Source organism: Ochotona princeps, chromosome X (genome assembly GCF_030435755.1).
Source record: "Ochotona princeps isolate mOchPri1 chromosome X, mOchPri1.hap1, whole genome shotgun sequence".
Lineage (NCBI taxonomy): Eukaryota > Metazoa > Chordata > Mammalia > Lagomorpha > Ochotonidae > Ochotona > Ochotona princeps.
Window position 1 is genome coordinate 67544820 of NC_080865.1, and position 22509 is coordinate 67567328.

The 22509-nt window shown below is 40.6% G+C and overlaps 1 protein-coding gene and 1 pseudogene across 2 annotated transcripts; both read right to left on the reverse strand.

Annotated features, from left to right (window-relative positions):
- Positions 1-8584: 8584 nt before the first annotated feature.
- LOC101521729 (protein dpy-30 homolog) lies at positions 8585-8885 on the reverse strand (annotated as a pseudogene).
- Positions 8886-14733: 5848 nt separating this feature from the next.
- TCEAL9 (transcription elongation factor A like 9) lies at positions 14734-16396 on the reverse strand. Of its 2 annotated transcripts, none has more exons than XM_012928402.2 (3): positions 16259-16396; positions 15728-15795; positions 14734-15340 (listed from the first exon to the last, which is right to left on the reverse strand). In XM_012928402.2, the coding sequence occupies exon 3, from the start codon at positions 15262-15264 to the stop codon at positions 14953-14955; it is 312 nt and encodes a 103-aa protein (XP_012783856.1). In that variant the 5' UTR covers positions 15265-15340; positions 15728-15795; positions 16259-16396; the 3' UTR covers positions 14734-14952. The 2 variants fall into 2 exon arrangements, with proteins under 2 accessions (XP_012783856.1, XP_058514898.1); XM_058658915.1 differs by having other exon boundaries at positions 14734-15318; positions 15724-15795.
- Between the last annotated feature and the right edge of the window lie 6113 nt (positions 16397-22509).

Sequence of the window (22509 nt, forward strand, 5' to 3'; positions counted from 1 at the left end):
GCCGCGCGTCACCGCCGCTCGCCCCCGGACTCTGGCGGCCAGTATAATTGAGTTCCCCGCCCCCAGCAGGCTCAAGCACACGCATCCCTTACACCCTCGTCCCCGAAATACACACAAGGCCCAACTGTACACGGTGCCCCGGTGCACACCGGCTTGTCACTCATCTCTGTCTTCTCCAATCTGAGGGACTACAAGTGGCATTATCGCCTTACGCTTGGAGTTCTCCAGCCTCTGGTTACTAGGGAAGATTATCTTGTATCACTGGCTTCACCATCCTGTGGCTGCCTTGGCTTTGGTCTTTTCTTGCTTTCCCCCCCTTTCTTCTTGGCTTCTCAGTTTCCCCTGTATGTTCTCTTCCCACCTTGTGTTTGTACAGTCACCAATGCTCACCATAGTCCCTTAAGTTATACCTTTCTAATGGCTGAGGTGAAGAGGCAGGAAGGAACTTGCCAGAAAGGGAGGTGTACAGAGGGAAAGGACTGTATGTGCTTTTCTTTATTTCCCTTTCTGGAAAACAAAACAAAACAAAACAAAAAACTCAACATGCCGCAGGAACTTTGAAATAACAAATGTTCATTTTGGGGGAAAAAAAAAATGCTGGGGCCTGGCGCCCTGGCCTACTGGCTAAAGTCCTCTCCTAACACGCAGAGGGATCTCATATGGCCTGCGATTCATGTCCTGAATTTTCCATTTCCCATCCAGCTCCCTGCTTGTGGCCTGGGAAAGCAGTGGAAAACGGCCCAAAGCCTTTGGGAGCCTGAACCTGGCGTGGGAGACCCGGAAGAAGCTCCTGGCTTTGGATGGGTTCAGCTCCAGGCATTGCAGCCACTTGGACAGTGAAACAGTTCAAGTGAAACAGACAGAAGATCTTCCTCTCCGTCTCTTCTCTTCACTGTAATATCTGACTTTCAAATAAATAAATAAATAAATAAATAAACCTTTCTAAAAATGCTTCATTCTGCAGTGAAAAAAGCTTCTTTTTTAATGTGGACCTGTACCACACAAAAAATATTTTCGCTGGACTCTACACAACATTAACATCACTTTTGAAGCATACCATACCTAGCCTGCTACAAAATTGTGTTTAAAAAAAGGAGGGTCTCTACCTGAATGCAGTTGATGTTTGCAAAGTAATCTGTCAAGTAAATCCTCAGCGAGAGCTCTCGTTGACAGAATTTGGACATTTTGTGTAACAGTTTCGATACCCCAGACATCAGACTAAAAGAGCCTTTATAGTCCCTGCTTTCCTTTCCAAACTTTCCAAACCACCCCAACAAATATTTTTCTTGTAAGCAGCTCAGAAGTTAAGTCTCTAGTATGCAGAAATTAGACTCAAAACCATGTACTTTTTGATGTGTTTAAAAATGTTAGAAATAAACATAGGTTGTGCGTCAGTAACTAAACTTGAAACTAAAATTCATCCTGAGTACATCTATTCATTTAAGTTGAAATAATTTTCTGAACAATGATCACAGATAGAAAGAGATGCCATAAAGAAAGTGGTTTGCTATAAAAATTATTTAGTAGCTATTAGGTATGATAAAAGAAACAGAAATCATCACATACTGCAGGAAGGCACTAAACCAAATGTACTAGTGCCTCCAGTTTTGGCCCTATGCTGTGTTATTTAATACCTTACCCTGCTAAACTATTTGGGACACTGAATAAAGGAAGAGCAAGCACTTAATACATAGATAGCCTAAAGTTTGAGAATCATGTATTAATGTAAAATTACATAGATACGCTTTTAGAGATAAAATGACGTATTAATTGATATGCCTGAAAGTTCACACTGGGGATGGTAGTTGACACAACCATTTAAGTTATCAGTTGGGACAGCTGTGTCCCATACAGGAGTGTCTGGGTTCAAGCCTTAACTCTGAACCCAATTCTATCTTCTTACTAATGCACACTCTGGGAGGCAAAGACGATGGTTCAAGTACTTGGATCCCTTCCATCCATCTGGGAGACCCAGATGGAATTCTGGGTTCCTGGTTTCAGTTTGGCCTAGCCCCACATGTAGCTGGCATTTGAGGCATTAAATCAGTGCAAGAACTCTCTCTCTCTCTCTCTCTCTCTCTCTCTCTCTTTCTCTCTCCCTCTCTGCCCCCAATTGCTCTGCCTTTCTTATAATAAAGAATATGAGGTGGTGTGATGAGCTGTGACAAGCGTAGCATAGGGTAATGTTTTTGACAGGTTTCATTATTGTGTTTATCACAGTTACGGGTGGTATGATGGGCATGGCAGTGAGGCCTGTTGAGAATGTTGTTTGTGTGCAACCTAACCCCTTGAAGTGTGAAAGATTTGTATGACAGATATGTGGAATATTAGTTAACATAACACAAGGTTAACTTGTGTATAACTTCTCCCCCTTAGAGTAAGTAGCAATATTTAGTGACATGTCAGGACTTGTCTGTAACATGTTAGGACTTAGAACTTGTTTGTGAAATATTCAGGATGATATGTAGCAAAAGTCCATGTTCACAACCCCTCTCTCAGTAGTCTGTAAGGAGGCAATACTAGAGGCTAAAGGCCAACCAATCAGCAACAAGTGCTGGAGACTGAGCTCAGAAAATAGATATAAAAACAGACTCAACTGGACAAATTGCCCTCAACTAGCTCATAGAGGATAAGACTCTCTCAGGTGCTCTGAGCTTGAGCTGAAGAGAAAGCACAACACTGTTCTAACAACACCTTTGCCTCAGAAAAGATTGCCTCTGTTTCTCTTTAATGCTCCATCCAGGGAACATAGAGTAAGTAAGAGCAACGGATTCGGGATATGTCCTCCATCCTGAAACTAAGAGGTTCAGGAGGCCTTCAGATACAGGAATACAAAGATTCAGGATCGGGTGTGTGTGAATTGGAGACTTCAAACTTAGAATTTCAGTTAGTTTACGGCATGAATAGAAAATAAAACATTCAAGGCGTGATCATGTCTCTTAACTGCCTGAAGGCAATAGAACCCCTCATGACAGGTGATTTCAGAAAGTTTGTGAAAATGGAATTGGAATGTATTTTGCCAAAAATTGTAATCCATGCCATTTTTATTAACTTTTTGAAGACTCCATGTGAAGGAAATCATGCCTGCTCCATTTGTCCTATAAGCCTTGTTCATTATGAATTTGATATCAAGGAGAGTGGAGACTGGAGCTGATGAAATTTTAAGGATGTCATTTTTAAGCATTTGGATCATTTAAAAAATTTTAAATTAAAAAGTCCAGCCTGAAATAAAGAGCTGAGAAACTAAGACGTCTGACTTGGGAAAGCAACAGATATTCATCATCTATTGGAGAGCTGAGGGAGATTGTTTTATTTTAGAAACTGCAGCTGATATGTGAAGATGCTATTTCCTATTGCAAAGATTTGCCTTCTGTAGTAATCTGAACTGATGAACTGAACAGGACCATGTATGGGTCAAGAGAGCTCCTAACCTTCTAGATTCAGCACTGAGTATCATTCTACTGAGGAACCTCAGCGTTTCTGCTTTTGTCATTTCTGATTTGCTTGCTTGGCTGGGGAGCTGTGTGAACTCCAGGCCTGATAGTCTATATGACACTGACAGGTCACTTAGGCAGAGCAATCCTCAGGAAGGAGGCCCCGGGTGTGCTTTTTAGATAAGACTTGCTATTTTTTTTTTTAAGATTTTATGTTTATTACAAAGTCAGATATACAGAGAGAGGAGGAGAGACAGAGAGGAAGTTCTTTCATCCAATGGTTCACTCCCCAGGTGAGCCGCAACGGGCCGATGCGTGCTGATCCGAAGATGGGAACCAGGAACCTCTTCGGGTCTCCCACGCGGGTGCAGGGTCCCAATGCATTGGGTCGTCCTCGACTGCTTTCCCAGGCCACAAGCAGGGAGTTGGATGGGAAGTGGAGCTGCCGGGATTAGAACCGGCATCCATATGGGATCCTGGGGCGTTCAAGGCGAGGACTTTAGCCGCTAGGCCACGCCTCCGGGCCAGAGACTTGCTATTTTTTTAAAAAAAGATTTATTGGGCCCGGCGGCGTGTCCTAGCTGTGGCTGCAAGACAAAGAACCCAGCAGAGAAAAGAAGTTGTACCACAGAAGACAGCAAAGTTTTGACACACCCAACACAAAGAAGCTGTGGCTGTAGCATTGAGAGCTGCCAGGCTGCAAAAGAACTGTGACCCTGACAGCTATAATACTGCAGCACAGTAAAAGCTGAAAGGGTATAACAAGGGCAGCTGTAACACTGAGCTAAGAGACTGTAACAGCTGCAACAGGAAGAGCTATAGCATGGGAGCTCTGCAGCCTTTGAAAAATCCTGGTAAAAGGAATCCCTCAGGGACAAGACGCATACCACTATTGCTACTCCTACCACACAGACTCCTGCTTTTCTGCAACACTGTGACCTGTGAATATGCTGTTACTTGGAAATAGCGACTTTCCAGGTGGAGTCAAGTCAGGATGATGTCTTCTGAGATGGCCATGAACCAATATGACCAGTTTCCTTAATTTTTTTAAAAAGAAGAAAATAGAGGCAGGGATTAGAGTGATGCCATTTTGAACGAAATAATGACAAAAAATGACAGCTATCACTAGAAACGAGGAAAAGGCAAAGAAAGAGCCTGCCTAGAGCCTCAGATGAAGCATGAATCTTTTGACACATTGGTTTTGGATTTCTAGTCCATAGAGTTATTAGTTAACAAAATCATGTGGTTTTTAGCCACCTAGATTTTTCTACTTGGCTGCAGCAGCCTTAGGAAGTCAATGAATGGGAAAAAAAGTTAACATCCATTCTGTTTAAGGAGCTCTTACAAATTGGTAAGAATAAACATACCAGTAGAACAATTAGCAAAGAATATGAATAAAACCTATCAACAGTTTTAAGTAACTAATAATACTTGAGCCATCTACCATGTGTCAAGCCCTAATGATTTACCAGAAAACAGCAGATATTGGCCTGTTATTAAAGACCTTCCAGTGTGAGTACAGACAAGCTAGTAATCAGATAAATAAGATAACTTCAGATTCTTAACTGTGTTTAGAAGAAAATCTGAAGGTGGGGCCCAGAGTCATGCTCCATTGACTAATCCTCCACCTCCAAGTGCTAGAAATCCCGTATGGGTGCCAGTTTGTATCTCGGCTGTTCCACTTCCTAATCAGCTCCCTGCTTCTGACTTGAGAAAGCAGTGGAGGATGACTCAAGTCGTCGGGACCCTTCACACTCATATGAGACACCTGAAAGTGGCTTCTGGCTCCTGGCTTTGAATTGGATTAGCTCTAGCCATTGCAGTCATTTGGGAGCTAGCCAGTGGCTGGAAGATCTTTCACTCTGTCTCTCCTTCTCTCTGTAAATCAGACCTACCTTTTCAATAAAATAAATAAATAAACCCTCAAAAAAAGAAAATGTAGAGTGACAGGGTAAAAGCAGTAAAGGGTACATAAGCTAGTTTATATTCAGCAGCATAGGAGGAAATGACTTTCGAATGAATATATGGATTATGAGAAAGAAGGCCCACTTACATACTAGGGAAAGAGCATTTTACGTAGAAGATTTAGCAAGTATAAAGGACCAGAGGTGGTATGTAACTTAGCTCTTTTGAGGAATAGAAACAAAGCTGTTGAGACTACAGCATAATGAACCAAGCCAGGACTAGTAGATCAGGTTAGACAAGGGCAATATCATGTAGGAATATCTTTTAGTTCATTGTAAACAATTTAACTTTTATTGTAAATCTTAGTGGAATCTATTGGAGAGTTTCAGGCAAGGGATTAAGAGGATATGAATTATTTTCATAAGCAAGTATAAAATAAAAGTGAAACTGAAAATTGGTAGTACATAGTGTTGGCAAGTACCTAAGCAATTATGCGCTATCATACATGACTGCTGAGAGTTGAAATGGTGTAATTTTGACAAAACATTATTTTTGAATTTTGTATCATTTAAAGGCAGTTCTGGGTCCAAGAAAGACTGTGAATGATTATTTCACATAAGCAGCACGTTAAAATCATCACCTATTGGATACTTTTTGTTTGAATGATTCAAAGGAAATTTTTCACTTGCTTGACCAGAAAAAAATAGTTTTTTAATCCATGCTCTGAAGTCAGTGTCCTTTGGAACACACCTAACACATTTCATGTGCATGTATTTTTACCCCAGAAAACAGCCATAAGGATATCTTGGATTTCCTATGAATATGAAGCATTGAGACTAATCTCTGCTGGGAAAAACTCACAAAATATGAGTTAGTACCTTTTATTTTCAATAGAATGTAAATACAGTGTTGGAATGAATAGAGTATTTCATACTTCTAGCCCCTAACAGGACCCTAGTACCCAATGAACTCTGTTAGTTCAGATGTTTCAACTTACACAACCACAGTTAAAATGTATGTGAGAGAAGATAAACAGGCAAGAATGTGGTTGAGCAATAGTCCCTACAAAGTAGAAAGCCTCTGCTTTCCTCTCGCTAATTGTCATGAAGCAATTCAGGCTTATGGTTGCAGAATATTCCTCTTTTTTTCCAAAGAGATATTCTAAAAACTTGTGTGTGGAATTTTTTTTTCTGGAAATGTTCATAACCTGTTAATTCAGAACTCTTCATTCCTTTTTTTCTCATTTCCCCAACTTTATTTGTTGATCTAGTAATACATTGACTTCAAACCCTTTCAGTTATTTATTGACAGCTAACATTCCACTTCAAAATTCCCTTTTGGACCTATGCTGAGTACACACACACACACACACACACACACACACACACAGACAAACACACAGATTCTGAGTCAGAGATGCAGAAAGTGCTCTCAGAGAATTGCCCTTTTTTGTTCCACAATATCTGAGGCAAGGATGACTTCATTTAGGATAACTCTACAACTGATAGGTGAACCAAACAGGTAGGTGCTGGAGCAGCTTAGACTGAGATGGCTGGCTTTCACGGGACTGTCACCTAGAGGGTCAACATGTGACATATCCAGCAGGGCTGTCTTCAAAAGACAAATGTTCCTGGACTTCAAAAGCAAATGTTCAGAGAAACTAAGATAAAAGCCATATGGTCTTTTATGACCTAGCCTTGAAGGCCATACATAGTTTTAGTTCTACTGTACACTATTGGTTGAAAGTGTGATAAGATCTCTCCCCAGATTCTAGAAGAAGGAATATAGATAACATTCTTGATGGGAGAAATTTCAAGAATTTGCACTCATGCTTTAAAGCCATCACACAATTATAGTTATGTGCCTCTTACCACCCATTGTTTACCCTCCAGTAAGACAAAGTTAGTTCATTAGTGATACTTGTTTGATCATAACAGGCACAAATTAAATTTTAATTGGAACCTAAATGAAATTTCCATAGCTTAGACTTACTCATATTTTTTTCATAAGAATTTCTAAGAGGGCCTGGTGTAATAGCCTAGTGGCTAAATCCTCACCTTTGATGAGCCGGGATGCCATGTGGCCACCAATTCGTGTCCCGGCTGCTCCATCTCTCATCCAGCTCCCTGCTGTGGCCTAGGAAAGCAGTAAAGAATTGCCCAAAGCCTTGGGACTCTGCACCCACCTAGGAGACCCAGAAGAAGCTCTTGGCTCCTGGCTTTGGATCTGCTCAGGTCTGGCTATTGTGGCTGCTTGGAGAGTGATCCAGTGGATGAAATATCTTCATCTCTGTCTCTCTTTCTCCCTATAGCTCTTTCAAGTAATATGAATAAATCTTTAAAAGCAAAAGAAAAAAGCACTTCTATAAATGCTGATATGTGCAAAATGTTGTCATGTATGTATATTTATTATTGCATTTTATTGTTTCAAGAATCCTAAGAAGTAGGCACTGATATTATCCTGCATTTTACAAATAAAATAATTTCAGGAAAGCAAGACTCAGAAACGAATATTAAGTGGTAGAGTAGGAATTCAAACTTGTAATCTAGTTCCTAAGTCAGTGTTTTTGACTACTACCTATCACCAAGTCACAAATGTGTGTCTAGATCATTCTTTTAAAATTTATTTATTTATTTATTTATTTATTTATTTATTTAAAGGTGAGAATTACAGAGATAGGAGGAAAGACAGATCTTTCATCCCCCTGATCCACTCCCCAAATAGCTGCAATGGCCAGAGCTGGACTGGTCCAAAAACTAGGAACCAAAAGCTTCTCCCAGGTCTCCCATATGGGTGCAAAGGCCCAAAAATTTAAGCCATCCTCCATTGCTCTCCCAACTCATTTGAAAGAACCAATTAAAAGTAGAGCACTCAGGACTGGAAATGAACTCAAGCCCATGTGGGATGCCAGGATCACAGGCAGTGGATTGGTAAATCTGCCATAATACCAACCCCTCTTTTTTTAAAAAACTCATTCGATTTGGGGGGGAGGGGATGTGATAGTTTATTGTGAAGATCCTTAAATATATATATCAAAATATGAGAATAAATTGCACAAAATATGCTCATTAAATAAATATGGAGATTAAATCAAAACAAGGGAGAAGTGCTCTTTTTTGCAACTCCAGAAACATTTCATTTTCCTAAAGGTTTTGATACTTTCACAAAAGGAGAAAATCATGGCAACTTAAACTGCCTCTTAATCATGCAAATCTGCAAAGCAAACAAATTTTTTTGTTCATCCCAAGAACTCAGTTTTGATCTTCAAATTGTACCCTGTTTCTTTAAAAGATAAGATACTAGAAACTCAATAGGCTTTGGTGGTCTTTCCTTTGCAAGCACAGCAATTCCCTGTAACAAGATAGGCACAATTGTCTGATACATGTAGGCATGAGTTGGCAAAAACTGCAGATCCACCCTCTGTGACTCTTCAGTATTAACCTTCTCATTTTCTCCTATTCTTTCCATGTTGTCTGTGAAGCCATACTCAGAATGAGGATTCTCTGCAACCTATGTCTCTCCCTCCAGCATCTGCTCAGGCTCCATGGTGGCTGCTTGGGTTCCAATCAGTGCCGAAGCTGTTCATTTCTTAGCAGGTCTGCACAGCTCCAACCAACTCCCAGCGTGAACCTGACATTTGTTTTTTATATTATATGAGTTCTGTCCTTTGCTAGACACTGCTTCCCCATATCCATCTCTCAATCTCAGTATCACAGTTAGGAGATACAATTTCTAGGATACAGTTCTTTGCAATTAATCAAAATACAAGAAATGCACATTCAATTCAGTTAATAGTTATGAAATGTTTACTATGCTCCATGTAACTCTTTAGGGATTTAAAAGAAAATGAGGTGGATGTGGCCTTCATATTCTCATGGATCCCATTATTTAGTGAGAAGAAAGCTGAAACTGAGCATGGTAAGTGCTGAACAGAGTATTCGGAGCACAGAGTAACAGCATCTGAGTTGCCAGTGAAAGCAAACAATGCCTGAGAGACTGATCTATGGCATGAGAGCAAGAATGCTGCAGAATGCTCTCCAGCAAGGCTGGTCAAGATTAGAAAGCTAGCAACCAATCATTTCAAGCATTTGGAAATGGTCTTAAGGGACTATGTCAACGGAGTAACATTTATTTAAGACGATCTGTGAAACATCATAGGAAAGATGAACATGGCATTAGTACCTTGGCTTCTCCAACTCTGTTCCCCACTTAGGGAGGCTTGAACTGTACTCCTAATTGGCAGTGAAGAACACAGAAAACCCTCTGTTTGCAGCTTCCAGTTAAAAGCTTTCCTCATGGAAATAGCAGGTTGGGACCATTGAATTTTGGATGAGGAGAACGCATTCGACAGGTAGGGACTCTCATCTTCTATCTAGCCACTCTGATGGGTAGAGGCTTATTAAATTTATCCATAAACCCAACTCACATATATGCCAATGGATGCTACAGCCCAGCCTGGCCTTGCCAACATCAGAGGTGGTGGCTTAAACTGAAGTGCCACAATGTTGGCCTCATGGACATGGTATAGATGAAAACTCCAGGGCCCTAAGCATCCTTTCCCTGGGCTTGGAAGATGTTGCTCCAAAAAATGAGAAGTTAGTTCAAAGTACCTTACGTTGCTGTTCACTTCTCCACTGAGATATCAAGTCCTAAAGCAAGTGTGTCATTCGCAGAGAAGAATGCTTTTGTTCTTACTTACAGATCCAGAACCCTGGGTCAGAGATTCTTGCCTGGAAAGAGAAATATCTTGTAATACCTTCCACTACAACCTACTTCATTTTGCAATGGAAGTTCAAACCAAGCATGCACCTAAAGCATTGGATATTGTGGTGGAGGCAATTGGGAAGTGATTCACGGATTTGTTGAACTGCTGTCTGGCTAGACTGATGGAGAGCCAGAGAAGGAGAAGGCTGGGAATAGTCCTCCTGGAGTCAAACATATATCAAACAATGACCTTGGAAACAGTCACTTTGGGGCCTATATTTAATTTAATTGATATTAAGAGCAATCACTGGCCATTATTGCAAATAGTAGACCAAACACCCAGCAATCAGTTAAGCCTAAGGTCTGAGAATGGTTAGAAAAATTGGCTAAGAATGCTCTTTCAAAAAAATGTCATCTTAAAGTGACTGCAGGCATACCAAAAGACTTACCTCCTGTGGAGGGACAGCAGAGATTTTAGTGCTAGAGGGAGGGGAGTGAATATCACTAAAATCATCTAACCAATCACAAAAGAAATAAGTAGGCAAATAACAATATTGTGATACTAAGGGGGTTTTTCATATTATCTAAAACATCTAGTTTCCAGAGACATTACAGATATGCAAAGAAATAGAAAGCAACGACCCTCACTCTGGAAAATAAGAGCAGACAACATAAATCGCCTGTGACAATGACCAGGTTGGAAAAAGCTTCAAACCAGCCGTTATAAATGCTTCAAGAACTAAAGGAAACATGGTTAAAGAAGTATAGAAAGGTGTAATGACAACATTGCATCAAGTAGAAAGATCAATGAAGACATATATTTTTAAGAAAAGAATCACATGGGAATTCTGGAATTGAAAAGCCAATATTGAAGCCAAAAAATGAGAACTGACAGAAGAATTAATGAGCTTGAATACAGATTCATAATTATGCAATCCAAAATATAGACAGAAAAAAAGCTGAAAAACAGCATGGGAGGGGGGCTGCATTTATTGTGGTACAGCAATGCAGTTACTAATCCAGGTTGTTCACAATCAAGCCAGCTCCCAGCTAATGCTCCTGAGAAGACACCCAGTGTTTGAGCCCCTGTAACTCTTTTGGGAGACCTGGATGGAATTTTGTCTTCAGTCTGGCATAGCGCAGGCCTTTGAGACCACTGAGGGAGTGAAAAAAAAAACTTTAAAAATGTGATCAGAACCTCAGAGAATTGTGTGATATCATGAAGTAAGTCATTATACATGTAAAGAAATTAACAAAATGAAGAGAGAAAGGAGATGTAAAAAATTCAAGTAAATAACAGCTAAAAATATCCCAAGTGTAACAATAACAGAAACTGGAACTAACTCATCAAGGAAGATCAATAAACTTTAAATTTGATAATCACAAAATATTCACAAATTCATTATAGTGAAAATGATGGGGAATCAAAATGAGAAAACCAAGGACATATCAAGAGCTAAATGACTCTTCACATTTATAGAAACCCCAAAATATTGATACCTGGTTCCTTAGCAAAACATAAGCAATAGGATAGTAGAATATCTAATGAAAGTGCTCAAAGAAGAAAACTGTCAAACAAGAATCTTGTATTAGTGAAAGCAAGGGGTTGCTGTTTGCTGCAACATTTATGATGCTGCAAGGGATGCCCACATTCCATTCAGGAGTGCTGGGTTTGAGTTCTGACTGTGGTTCCAGTTCCAGGTTACTATTAATGCACTTCTGAGAGGTGGCAGTCAATACTCAAGTGCTTGAGCCCTTGCCACCCACCATGGAGTTCCTGGTTCCTGGCTTCAGTCTGGCCCAGCCCTGGCTATGACTACTGCAACCATTTGGTGAGTGAATCAGCAGACAGAAGATCTCTCTCTCTCTCTCTCTCTCTCTCTCTCTCTCTCTCTCTCTGACTTTTATACAAACAAATGAATCGTTAAAATGAAATATCTGTATATTTTTTGAAATCACCTCCCCCTACCATTAGACTTTTCTGCTTTCACTTTAAATTATCTATATCTGGAGTACTAATATCTCAGAAAAAGACTGTCACAAACAATATTTTATGTTAGTTCTTATCTTCTCCATTATAAAAGGTTTTCATCCATGTAGCAAAGCATTGTAAACTACCACCTGTGATGCCAACATCCAAAAAGAGCAATGATTCAAGTCTCAGCTGCTCTGCTTCCAATCCAGCTTCCTGGTAATGTACCTGTGGAGTCAATGGAAGATTGCCCGAGCATTTGGTCCCCTGCCCTCACATGGGAGATTTGGATGGAGTACCTAGCTCCTGTTTTTGACTTGGCCCAGCCCGGGTCATTGAGGTCACTTGGAGAGTGAACAAGCAGACAGAAGCGCTCTATCTCTCCATAGCTGCTTCTGAAGTAAATAAATAACTTTTTGCAAAGCTTTCGTCAAGACCCTTGTGAAAAAGAAAAGGGGAAAGTAAGTTCAGTGTTTCTAACTACAAAGAAGACAATTGTCCTCTCCACAATGTGTGTGTCTAGGGCAGTCCAACTGGGGTCTTGTACCTGCCTCAGTTGAGACAGAGAAAAAGCAGCTCCAGCAGGTCTGGTCCTTGCTGTAGCCTGAGGGTGATCTCTTCCATTTCCTGCCTGGGTGCAAGGGAAGGTGGATTTACCCTGTCTTGAGAAATGCATAGTAATCCCTGAAACTTCTACAACATTCCATCCAAAATTCCAGACAGACCAACACGTATGAGCCTGTTGAAACCTTTAGCAATAGTATAAAGATATGAATTCCCCCAAAAGCATATCATAGAGGAAAACATTTATATGGCACAGTTTTAGCCATGTATGCATTTGTAAATATGTAAACACTGGGATGCAGATGTAGGTACACAATAAATGGCACTTTCATATATTTACACCCAGAAATAAGAGTATCCTCAAATCTAGCCTGTTTATCACTTTAAAACTTAGAAAGCCTAGAGGTATCTGTTGAATAGATAGGGAGGGTCGGCCACCAGTCTTTTGGGAGAAATCACTCACCCTAAGGAAATGGGAATCAGGAAAACAAAATTATCATCTTCAGACACAGGGTAATGATTCTGACTAAGGAATAGTGTGTTTCTGACATCTTGTCCATCCCCATCATGTCTAGTGATTGCCAAGATGTCTCTGAAACATTGTGGCACTGAATATGTTTTTAAATTAAAGAGATGAGCAGGCGCAGGGAATGGATTCATTGGGAGGCTGTGGGCACCTTTCTGATGGGCTGCAACTCCCACTGGTGAGCATGAGAACCAGGACTGGGGGTAGGCCTGGCTGGACAGGCAGTGGCAACCACTGGCATGAGTGTGGGCCTGAGGGTGGAGTTGGTTTGGTTGAGTTAAGCCTCAGTACCCAATAACCTGTATGAAAGCTGAATGGGATGTGGGACAGACCTGGCAGGCACAGGAACCAGAGCTGGGTGCTGGTCCAGTGGGGGTTACTCAGGATCGGTCTGACTGGGCTGCAGCTCCTAATAGTGTACATGAGGGCCAAGCGTGTGGTGGGCAGGGTTGCACTGGGTCACAGCACCCACTGGTTTGCAGAGGAAGGAGGGCAGAACAAATTGATCAACTACCCCAGCAAAACTTGACAGCAAATTTATGGGCAAATGGAGACTCTGAGGTGGACTATGTCAGCCAAATGACCTTGGAAGGATTTGTCATCCTTGGAGCTGCGATACCTACAGCATTTCAGAACTATCAAAACAACTTGAGCGGAACCCTCAGAACATGCTGCACTTCAGGGACCCTGGGATGACATCAGGAAATGGGTAGGCTTGGCATGGCTTCTCCCATTGTATCCCCCCCTCCCCAGATACATGAAGAAGAAAAAGAAAATGTGTAAACAATGGTCTTGCCCACCTTTCCCTGAACCTTGACCCTTCCCACCCTGATCAACCATGTAAACACCATCAAAAACAAAATTTAAAAATAAATTTAAAAAAGAGATAAACAATATCCGCATTTCTATAGAGGTCAGTATGGGAAATCAGCCCACAGGGTGTGCTAGTTTGTTTACAGAATTAGGTGCAGGACCTGGTAGAAGGGAAAGAAAATCCAGAATGCATGTTTTATCAATGGCAAGGGGTGGGTGGTAGGTAGGCACTGTTGGAAAGAAATATTTTTTAAAAAGTGCCTATCTGATTGTTTTCTGAACTTGTTCTCAAGCACAAATGAGAACACTTTGATTCACTCTCCAAAATAGCTGAAATGGATCTCTTGTGAGTTAAAGCCCTCCTGGGTAAATGGGGACAAAACCCTGTCAAGCAGTCAGAAGAACTACTTTAATTGGCCCCTGCAAGATCTCTGTGTGATGACAATCTTGATTTTACACATAAGAAAAGATGTGCACTTATTCTAGTCAAGTTCACACTGGCTTTTAAAATTTTGCCAACGAAAAAAATTTTTGTGAATGAGTATCTCCCCCAACACTTTGGAAATAAACACTCGCTTATTGTTGTAAGGCCTTTATTACTATTTTTAGCAATGATAATGCAGATTCATTTTAGGAAAATGAAAAATACAAACAAGCAGAAGAAAAAAATCTGAATCTCACCATTAAGATATTGTACTTTGCTTTTCTTTTGCAAGTTTTTGTGTGCATACATGTGATTTACAAGTATACTCTTCAAAAATATGATATTTGTATATGACTTAGCAACCTTCTCCATCTTGTTTTTTATCAGGAACTTTGTTTTTTACAAATGAGTAAAGCTCATGTATTAAAAGAGATGTACAAACTGTTTCAAAATGTGATAAACAATGAAATGCAGATAACAAGAGGTGCATCTAAAAATCACTAAGAGCAACAAGTTAAAAGTAGGAAGATGGCCAAAGATATATCAGGAAAATGCTAGCAAAAAGGAAAGCAGTATGGCAATGTTAACCTCAGATAAGAATCCAGGTAAACTACATTAAATAGGGATAAGGATGGTTCCGATTAACCTTCCAACGCATCACTACAAGTTTGTTTCTTACTCTTCTTATCTCATCTACTTCATCCACCTCTCTAAACATATCCTCACGGCTCAGATGCCTGTTGTGTATGTCTTCTTTAAATTCCTGGAGAGATTGAATCAATCTTTCTCTGAAACTTTCCTCGGCTTTTTCCAGCTCCACAGGCTCTTCCTCATCTGGCTTTTCCTCGGGCTTTGGCTCTTCCTCAAGCTTTGGTTCGCTCTCACTTTCTGGGTTTCCTTCCATTTTTTGGCAGGGCTTCATCTTGTTTTTCTCTGTCTTTCTTCTTTCCTTTCCTATCTTCCTTTCTTTTTCTTGCTGATTTCGAGAGCAGTTACTTCTAGGAAGCAAGCAGGGAGAAGGTCAAAGGCTAAGGGAGTGGGCAGGAGCTCTGGAGAGAGGTCTCAGAATTTGCTCCTCTGGATTGGGAGTTGTCACCAAGTATTTTGCAAGTAAGAAACCTCCTCCCTCCCCCCGCTCAGCCACCAGGGCCTCCCAATCCCCGCCTCACTTGCCTCCTCTTTCCACCTCCTCACCTCTCTCTTCTCCCACCCGCCTGGCCTCCAGGCCCTCCCCCAACCGTTTCTCCCCCACAGAGTCCTCCCAGAACCAACAAGCAAAAGAGCGGCCCGCCATGGGAAGGGGTGGGGGGAGAGGGAGAAAACAGTGGGGCCTGCAATCTCGGTCCCGTTTCTGCCCACTCCCACCCCCAAAGTCTCTCACTTACCGAGTACTGGTCGGCTCAGTTCCTTCCTTCTCCTTCCTTGGTCTCGGACAGCTCAGAGAACAACAGACCTGCAGACAAACCAGATACAAGAGGAGACGATGGGGGTGGGGCAGGCGCTCGCTTGGCAGATCGGCTGCGAGAGACTGGACACGCGCCGCCGCTTTCCCAGTCCAGGATCTCGGTGCAAAGTTTGGCATCTATTGTTTCCATTAATTCTCTGCCTCCAGCGCGGTGTAAGTTAGCTAGTCTTTCGTATTAGGCAGGGAGTGGAAAAAGGCAGACTGTTTGCAAACTCTCGCACACTGAGACAGGATTTGGGAAAAAGACCGGGTGTTAGGAAAGGCTGGTGAGATGCTAGTCTCCTGGGCCTTCTTCCGGGACCCCCTGGGTTGTTTCCCCGGGGTCATCATTTCTCATAACTAGGCGTTAGAGAAGAGGGCGGCAGAGGTGGATAGGAAACTTGACTAGGACTCGCGGAAGTCGAGGTCCCACCCTAGAACTCCCCCCGGCAACATCCACAGGGACACCAACCTGCAAAATCCCGCCAAACTGACTCCTTTTTCCGCTGGCCTCCAACACCGCTGCCTGCACTGCAGAAGGAAGCTGGTACCCAGACGGGAACAAGGACTGGACTAGTAGCACTTCTGCACACGTCGACTCCTGGTCACATGAGAGCTACGTCACCAGTGAGCTCGCGTCCCCAATTTCCACTCCCACCAAAAGCGCGGCAGAAACGGGCCCGCCCTCCTCTCCCTCCCGCCGCCCCCTCTGCCTCCAACCAGTCCTCTCCCTTTCCCTCCTCTTGCATTTGGTCCTGTCAGTCTTTTCTGTTGCCTCTCCCAAAGAGGAAAATGTGATGTGCCATTCTCTGGTGACCAGAAACCGGCTACGTCTTTTTTCGGAAAATGCTGAACTTTTCTAATTCTTTCAACAACTGTCTCTCGCTGTCTTCCGCTCCAGAATAACTAACCACTCCATTCATTGTCCCTCCCCAGCCTCCATTTCATCTGCAGTCTGCTACTTAGCTAGCTGTCCCGGAAAGGAGAGGGGTGGGCAGAGGGAGGAGAAGGGCACACTTGTTCCAGAAGCAAGATTTTTTCAGTGCATTTTTTAACTTCATTTTGAATACTTCTGTATTCTTTTCTTAAAGCAACTTTTACCTTTTTCTATTGACAATAGACAAAGAGTGGCCCGGCGTGAAAAATATTTCTTTCTGTCGCTACTTCACTCTATAAATCTGACTTTCCAATGAAAATAAATAAATATTTTTAAAAATTCTTCCAGATATAGCTCATTTATTTAAAAAAGAGAATTTATATAAAAAAAACACAAAATTATTTACAAGCGCTTGCAAGAGTATCTAGTATATACTAATCGCTTTAAAAAGTATTGGCTATTATAATTTCTATTGTGATTTTATTTGGAAAAAAAAGATTTTAAAGGAGGAAAGGGATTCAAAATGAATCAACATCAGGTTTGGTGGAGCATGCCCACATCAGGAACCTGGGATGAGTGGGAGACTGGGTTGGGCTTCTCCCTTTATCTCCCCCTTTACACCAGAGATAGGAAAAAAAAAAACGTGGAAATAATAGTCTTACCCACTTTCCTGTAGCCCTTGAACCTTTTTGTCCTAATTAACTATGTAAAGAATGTCAAAAATAAAGAAAAAATGAAATAAATTTAAAAAAGCAAAGTCAGGTTTGGCAATAGATCCCTTGTATTGTTGCCAGAAAGGCGTGTTGCTTGAAGATTCATCAACTGATAAAATGTGAGGTACACATTATGAGCTTCAGTTGTCTCATCTGAAAGTAGGGATTAATGACATACAACTCACAGAACTGATTTTTTGGGAAGCCTAAATGGTAACAAGGATGTAAAGCATTCAGTTTCTACAAAGTCTTCAACAGATATTGGCTAGCTTTCAACCTCATCTTGGTCTTGAGTAATAGTCACACATTTGTCACAAAAGTTGCATATTTCTTACAGGTACTATTTAAAATATAGCAGAGGAGATACAACCATGTGTTTTGCTTGAAATGCCAGTGACCCTTGTGAAGGAGAATAAAGAGTTGAATGGATCATATGGAAAGGGACACAACTCTTACCTCATGTCCTTATAATTCACTTGCTTTTCTATCCTCTGATTGTATCTTCTGGAAGCATGTGTGTTTAAGCCCTAGGAAATTCAGTATGTAATAGTTTGGGTCTACTGGACAGAACACTCGTATGAAAGACTGGTTTCTCCAGACCTGTCCTTCTGAAAGTGGATCACAATGCTTGCAGCTTCATACTTAGGCCAAGAGCTAGGGGTAGAATATTCACCCTTAAATGCTAAGCCTTCTTCAGGCTCTTTGAACAAAGGTTAAGTGGCAGCAAAGCTATTAGGCCTTGACCTGGATTCACAGGAAGGGCAGGAGCTAACTGGAGGAAGGGAAAAAGGGAGACGTCTTAACTGAATACAAGTCCCAGTAACTTTTTATTAGTCATTCTGTCCTGTCTTATGCTTTCTTCCTTCCCTGCTGCATCTGCTCCTAGGGTGGATACTTAACCCTATTTGCAATGGCTTTGCTATTCAAGCAAGTTTAGAAGAAGCACATTATGACACACTTTGCTCTATCACAAGGTCTTCCTCACTCATTTTCAAATAATGGAGTCTGACTCTCTCCCCGCCCTACCCAATTTGTTTTAATATTGTTTATTTGAGAGGCAGGCTTACAAAGAAAGATGTGGACAGGTAGACCTTCCATCCACTGGTTCACTTCCACAAATGACCACTAAAACTGGGACTCAGCCAGGCTGGAGTCAGGTGCTTCATCCGCGCTTATCACATGAGTAGCTGGGTCCCAAACATTTATACTATGTTCTGCTGGTTTCCCAGGCGCCTTTAGCAGGGAGCTGGATTGGAAGTGGGACAGCTAGGACTCGGACCAACACCCATAATAGGATGCTGGCATTACAGGCTGACTTAACTTACTATGTATGCTACAGTGTGAGCACGTGAATCTGTCTTCCTGAAAAGTAGTAGATATTCATATATGAGATTTGCAGGTACTTATCTATAAGAATGTTTAATGATAGTCATAATTATTTTTTAAAAAGATTTATTTATTTTTATTACAAAGTCAGATATACAGAGAGAGGAGGAGAGACAGAGAGGAAGATCTTCCGTCCGATGATTCACTCCCCAAGTGAGCCACAACAGGCAGGCGCACCAATCCGAAGCCGGGAACCTGGAACCTCTTCCCGGTCTCCCGCACGGGTGCAGTGTCCCAATGCATTGGGCCATCCTCAACTGCTTTCCCAGGCCACAAGCAGGGAGCTGGATGGGAAGTGGAGCTGCTGGGATTAGAACCGGCTCCCATATGGGATCCTGGGGTGTTCAAGGCGAGGACTTTAGCCGCTAGGCCATGCCGCTGGGCCCAATAGTCATAATTATTTACTACACCAAAACTTATAGATCTAATTTTCTACCATAGATAGGAACATACAATGAGAAGCCCCAAGTGTAATGCAACAGTGGAAGGGCAAAAGGCAATGGAACATTGTAGATCATAGGAGCCCTGTAGCCCAAGCAGGCACATATGCATGTGCAGATTCTCACATCCCCAGAATCCTCCTGGATAATTTTGCTAGACGATGAACAAGGCAAAATACCATAATTCTATTAAGACAATTCAACTTGCATCAATAGTATGTATATAAGATTTAGAAAAACAAGATGGCTAGTTAGGATATTCAGTACAATTAAAATAGGAGCAAGTAAGATGCAAATCAAATGTCTTAGAACAGGAAACAAGTTAAATGGATCAAGTGTTTTGTATTTCACATTCCAACAACCACAATTCATATGTTGAAGCTTAATTCCCCAAGAGATCATTAAAGCTGAACCTTTATGAATGGGATTAGTGCCCTTGTGAGAAGAGACAGGAGAGAGTTTGCCATCTTATATTCTGTCCTCTGTGCTATGATGATATAACACTAAGGTCACCATCTGTAAGCCACCACCAGGCACTGGATCTGCTGGTACCTGGATATTAGACTTTTCAGCCTCCAGAATTATGTGTGATAAATGTCTAAGCCACTAGTCTATGATAATTGATAATAGTAGCCCCAATTGACTAAGACAGACATTTAGAGTTATTTAAATTTTCTTGAGAATAGAATTAAAACTATTTGGGGAAATGAAATTAAAATCTGTGCATAGAGGAAATAAAAAATTGATGGAAAATGCATATTATCCAAATTTTGCTTGGATTCCAGTTTTTGGCACTGAAACAACTTCATTTAATTTCATTTTGTCAGTCTTTGGAAATAACTTCGTATGAGATTAGGAAACATAAAGTACTACTTATACTTAAGAGTTGTGAAAAGTTACTTGCACTTATGAGCCCTGTAAGAATACAAAATAGTACAAGAAATTTGGAAGTCACTTTATCAAATATCCAGCTTTAAACAATATGTGCTTTCTGACATACCAATTACTCTTCTAGGGATTTATTGTACAGGAATTCTCTCATGGTCATATTTGTAGTTCTGGAAAAACATTTTTAAAAATGCGGGGGAAAACCCAAATGTTTCTAAAAAGGGGATTAAATTCAGCAAGATTTGATCATTCATATATGCAAATGAAGATGTTATGAACGATTCCTAAAGGAAATGACACTTAAGGCAAAACTTCAGGGGACTGAAGTTAGGGTGCAGTCTGTCACCTTAACAGAAATTGTAGTCATCATCATTACCATGATGAGTTTTTCTATACCTTGAAACCTGAAGTTTTCACCCAGGTTAATTCTTTTCAATCCTGCTTTCTCTCTGCCTTTTCTTAATGCAACTTCGTTAAGTCTAACCTTTCAAACCCCTTAGTGTTGCTAAATTCTACTTGAATATTGCATTCTGACCAAAGAAATTACTCTCTTTCAGCAGAAGTGTTTCATCCAGTGGGATAGTAAAAATGAGCATTGTGTATTTTAAAATAAAAAGAGTTACAAAGCAGTGTGCAAATTTGTCACCACTTTATATTAAGTCATGTATATTTATGCATGACATGTATTAATGGCATCTTAAGACATTTCTACTAAAACACATCCATGCAAGAAAAAATTATGAATGAATTTTATTTTTCCTCTTTGATAATTATATTTCTCCAGATTAGTATGCATTACTTGTATCTTCAAATATAGCATAGCATAAAAACACTTCCAGTATTTAAAAAAAATGTGTCATTCAACAAAACATTAAAGTAAGTTTAAAGCTGATTTTTTGAATTTCTCATTTAGCCATTACAATGCTAGTACCTGTTACCATGGTGCTGCTTTAATGGGTCAATCTTGCCATCTGTGAAAAGGCAGAGTTTTTTGCCTCTCTGGACTGCTAAGTGGATCACATGAGGCACTGAATGTGTAAACTATGTTCTTCTTATGTTTATTTAGTTATTTTTAAGCCAGCAGAAAGCAATAAATCTCAGGTAAAGCATTAATCTTAACTCATGACAGAATTAATTTTGGGTCTTAGGTCTCATTGGGATGTCCAGGCAGATAACTGAGTAAGTCTGCAGGGCTAGAGGGGTATGAGCTAGAAATTTGGAACTAAAATTCCTCATCCCTACCACTGTACTGACTCTTGTAGAAGTAGAGATGAGCTAGAGAGCACATGGAGACTGAGAAAAGAGAATAGACTTGTGATATTTAGAGCTGCAATGTGGCTCAGACTGTAGGACTCCAACTACTGAATCCTGTCAGGGTTAGTTTAGTCAAAAAACCACAACTGAAGTGCAGTTATAAAATATTCAGTTGGATATAAGAACAGAGGTAATATGCATGCAGGAAAATTTTGAATGTAATATAGTGTAAAGCACATCTATAAGAAATCGAGTATCACTTTTAAATATCAGGATTATGGACTGTAAGACAATAAACATTTGGCTAAACAGGTACAGTTAATCTGCAGGATAGGCTAATAATTCTTCATCAATAGCAGTCTAATGGCATAGAACAAAAAATTTTTAAAAATTAGAAGATCAGTAGAAAACTACATAATCATGGTGAGAAAGAATTATATAAGTTTTATGGTAACTAATACTTAACTTTTCTGGTAACAGTATAATCTCAAAAATATCAGTAATTATCTAAAAGATGTTAACAAGCTAATACGATATTTGACTTCATGGATACATGTAGAACGCAACAAACATGAACTACTGAAAAAAGTCCCTTTAAAATGGACCTGGACTATTTTCTAATGTTGATATACACATAAGCTTTGTCAAAAAGAAGATGAATGAATTTCAAAGGATAAAAATCTCTAAGAATATTTTTGCAGTCTTCACAGAGATTACTAGAGAGTTCCAAAATGTTTAAGAATTCAGCAATTTGTCCCAAATAAGTCATTGGCAAAACCCAAAATCACAATGGAAACTGGGTAAAGTTTTGAAAATAATGACACTGGCTATGTGACACATAGACACTTAGGGTAAGAAACTAAAGCTGTCTTTTAAAACTACGTTGAGTCAACTGACCTGTTGCAGGAGTTCTGCCTGCTGCAGGAGGGGTTCTGATGAGCACCAAGATGTCAAGGCAGTCAATAAGAACAATAAGCAAAATTGGAAATAAAAAACAAATCTTCCACAATTTCATGGCCTCTTACTCCAAACCAGAGATCATATAAATTTTTTGTCCTATGGGCTCAGGGAGGAGAGTGCCTAGGAGTGGAGAGATATTGAGTCAAAGTGCAGAAAAGTATCTCTACCAGGGCTGTATTTTCTCTTGTTCCTTTTCTAAGCCCTC